Below are 2,960 nucleotides of genomic sequence, written 5' to 3'. Positions count from 1 at the left end.
CAAAAAAAAAAAAAAAAAAAAAAACCTACTGAAAGAAGCCATAAAACCAAAGGAGCTACAAAACACACGCTCCCAAACCCAGTATGCTCCTAGACCCAAATCCCCCATCTGTCCGTGAAATGCACAGGTCGACAGCTGCTGCCTCCCGGAGCCCCACCCCGAAAAGGCTGGGCTCTACTGAGATTCCACCATTCAACATAGCACCTGGCTTTGGGCCTCCATGGCTAATGGAGAAATCAATTCCTTTCCTACCTGCAATCAGAAAAGTGTTGTGTTATACCAACAAAACCTAAAGTTAAAAACAAAACCGGCAAACAGACAACAGGTGGAACGACGTTCTGTACCATGCCCAAGAGCCTAGAACTGAAACAGCTATGTTTAAAATTTCAACTGTCAACATAAATCTCAGACATGCAGGCATAATATGAACCATTTTGGTCCTTTAGTTTTTTTTATTTTTGAGACGGAGTCTCGCTCTGTCGCCCAGGCTGGAGTGCAGTGGCCGGATCTCAGCTCACTGCAAGCTCCGCCTCCCAGGTTCCCGCCATTCTCCTGCCTCAGCCTCCCAAGTAGCTGGGACTACAGGCGCCCGCCACCTCACCCGGCTAGTTTTTTGTATTTTTTAGTAGAGACGGGGTTTCACCGTGTTAGCCAGGATGGTCTCGATCTCCTGACCTCGTGATCCACCTGTCTCAGCCTCCCAAAGTGCTGGGATTACAGGCGTGAGCCACCGCGTCCAGCCAGTTAGTTTCTTATCTTTTGAAAATTCGAATTAATTTTTTAGAGATGGGGTCTTGCTATGTCACTGAGGCTGGAGTGCAGTGACACAATCATAGCTCAATGTAGTCTCGAACTCCTGGTCACAAGTGATCCTCCTGTCTCAGCTCCCAAGCAGCTGGGACTACAGGCACGAGCCATCGTGCCAGCCTTTTAGTTACTATTTTCTTTGTAAAGCTGAAGCAAAGAGAAAATAGCCTGACAATCTGCTCCTCTATGGTCTCTTATCCACAGAAAAAAAGAGAACGCATTTCTCTGCTATCGTTAACCATGGGCAAAAGTTTACAGACTGTATTAATTGGACTGAAGACTTAAGGGAAAGGTGGTTTCTCCGGCCTTCTGAAAAAGTCCCTTGGAAACCGATTTTGTTTCTTCTGAGTGATACATATCAGAAAGCTTAGATTTTTCTTTTCTTTTTTTTTTTTTGAGACGGAGTCTTGCTCTGTCGCCCAGGCTGGAGTGCAGTGGCCGGATCTCAGCTCACTGCAAGCTCCGCCTCCCGGGTTTACGCCATTCTCCTGCCTCAGCCTCCCGAGTAGCTGGGACTACAGGCACCCGCCACCTCGCCCGGCTAGTTTTTTGTATTTTTAGTATTACCAATCTTTGCTGAAAGCATGCATTTCAATAAATCGCGTATGTATTTAAGAAGATCTAACATCTTATTAAGAGTTATGGTCACTGTTTCAACCAGCCATTTCCGGTTTTAACTCAAAAAATATTTAACAAATAACTTTCGAGATTCCATTTATTTCTGTGCCAGAAACATAAGGCAGCATAAAATCCGTCAGTCACCAGAAGTAACGGACACTGAGCTTCATGTGTTTGGGAGTGGCTGCGAGGGGGGTGGGCAAAGGGCAGAGGGTGAGCCTCGGGATTACCGTAAGTGAGGATGTAGAGGGGCTTCCCGTTGGTGTCCATGGTGGTCAGGCAGGGCGCCTTGGGCGAGATGGTGCCCCACCTCTGCAGTGCAGCCTCCAGCGACGGCGGCCAGTTCGTGACCACGCCCAGCTGCTCTCCGCGCATGGCCAGCATCTGGGCCCCCTCCGGCTTTGGTTGGTTCGGATCTGGTTGTTGAACTAAATCATTTGAATACAAGAGGTTACGAGAGAAATGCATCCACATTAGCGTGGCTACTTTTTGTTCTCTATAAAGAAGCCAGGAGATTTATACTTAAGGTGTACATTTATTGGCTGACAGAAGAGCATGCTTTTCTACAATTGGGGTCTATACACTAGCATCACGAATGCTGGTAAAAAATCAGTTCTTGTAATTTCCAAGGCAGCATGTAGGTGGAGTGCTTAGGTGGACCTGGACATATCTGCAAACTGACAACAGGTGGAACTGCGTGGCATACAGGCAGAGAGCCTGGAATTCAAACAGCCGTGCTGAAAATTTCCATTATCAACATAAACTAGTGATTTTGGACCCCAAATTGCTTAAATCTTGCTAAATTATATTTTGTCCTTAAAGATTAATGGTGCATTTATTTTCCGAGGCAGGGTCTCTCTCTTCTGCCTTGGCTGCAGTGCAATGGCATGATCACAGTTCCCTGCAGCCTCGACCTCCCAGGCTCAGGTTATCCTCCCACCTCAGCCTCCGCTACAGTCCTAGCCTGTAGCTAGGACTACAGGCATGCACCACCATGCCCAGCTAATTTTAGTGTGTGTGTGTGTATACATATATATTTTTTTTTGTAGAGCCAGGGTTTTGCCATATTGCCCAGGCTGGTCTTGAACTCCCAGGCTTAAGTGATCTGCCCACCTTGACCTCCAACGGTGCTGGAATTACAGGCATGAGCCACCACACCTGGTCTGAGCTGTACATTTAAATCTGCCACAAGTACACTGAATAACAGGAACACGGAGCGAGTATTTTCCTGAGTAAAACTAAAATCAGTGCATCATAAATACCACCTGCCCAATCCTTGAGAGAGGTGAAGAATGGAAATTATCTTTTCCATTTCTGGAACAGACTTGTCTCTCACTTTATGACTGACAAGAAAACTGGCCGTTTTTACTTGTGGTTTAACGCACAGGATAATAAGGAGCTCGAGTTTGCTATAATGAGCAGTTCTTGTGCTTTGTTTCAACTTTAAGTTGTTTGTCTAAAAAGACCCAGGAGCATTCGGGGGCAAAGGCAGCAGCTCCGGCATCTATAAGGAGAGGCAGGCAGCGGAGGGGGGA

General features: G+C 46.7%; 1 protein-coding gene across 2 annotated transcripts in view; it reads right to left on the bottom strand.

Moving 5' to 3' along the window:
* The window catches only part of DIP2C (DIP2 acetate--CoA ligase C (putative)), a 166,804-nt gene that overhangs the window by 129,780 nt on the left and 34,064 nt on the right, over positions 1–2,960 (bottom strand). For both annotated transcript variants that reach the window (XM_017862169.1, XM_017862170.1), the window contains exon 6: positions 1,656–1,853. In XM_017862169.1, coding sequence (XP_017717658.1) covers positions 1,656–1,853 — 198 coding nt within the window. The remainder of the gene's footprint in view (positions 1–1,655; positions 1,854–2,960) is intronic.

This window comes from Rhinopithecus bieti, unplaced genomic scaffold (assembly GCF_001698545.2).
Source record: "Rhinopithecus bieti isolate Rb0 unplaced genomic scaffold, ASM169854v2 scaffold_64050, whole genome shotgun sequence".
NCBI classification, from domain to species: domain Eukaryota; kingdom Metazoa; phylum Chordata; class Mammalia; order Primates; family Cercopithecidae; genus Rhinopithecus; species Rhinopithecus bieti.
The sequence above is the reverse complement of the archived record's forward strand: the minus strand, read 5'-3'. Positions and strand labels throughout refer to the sequence as shown.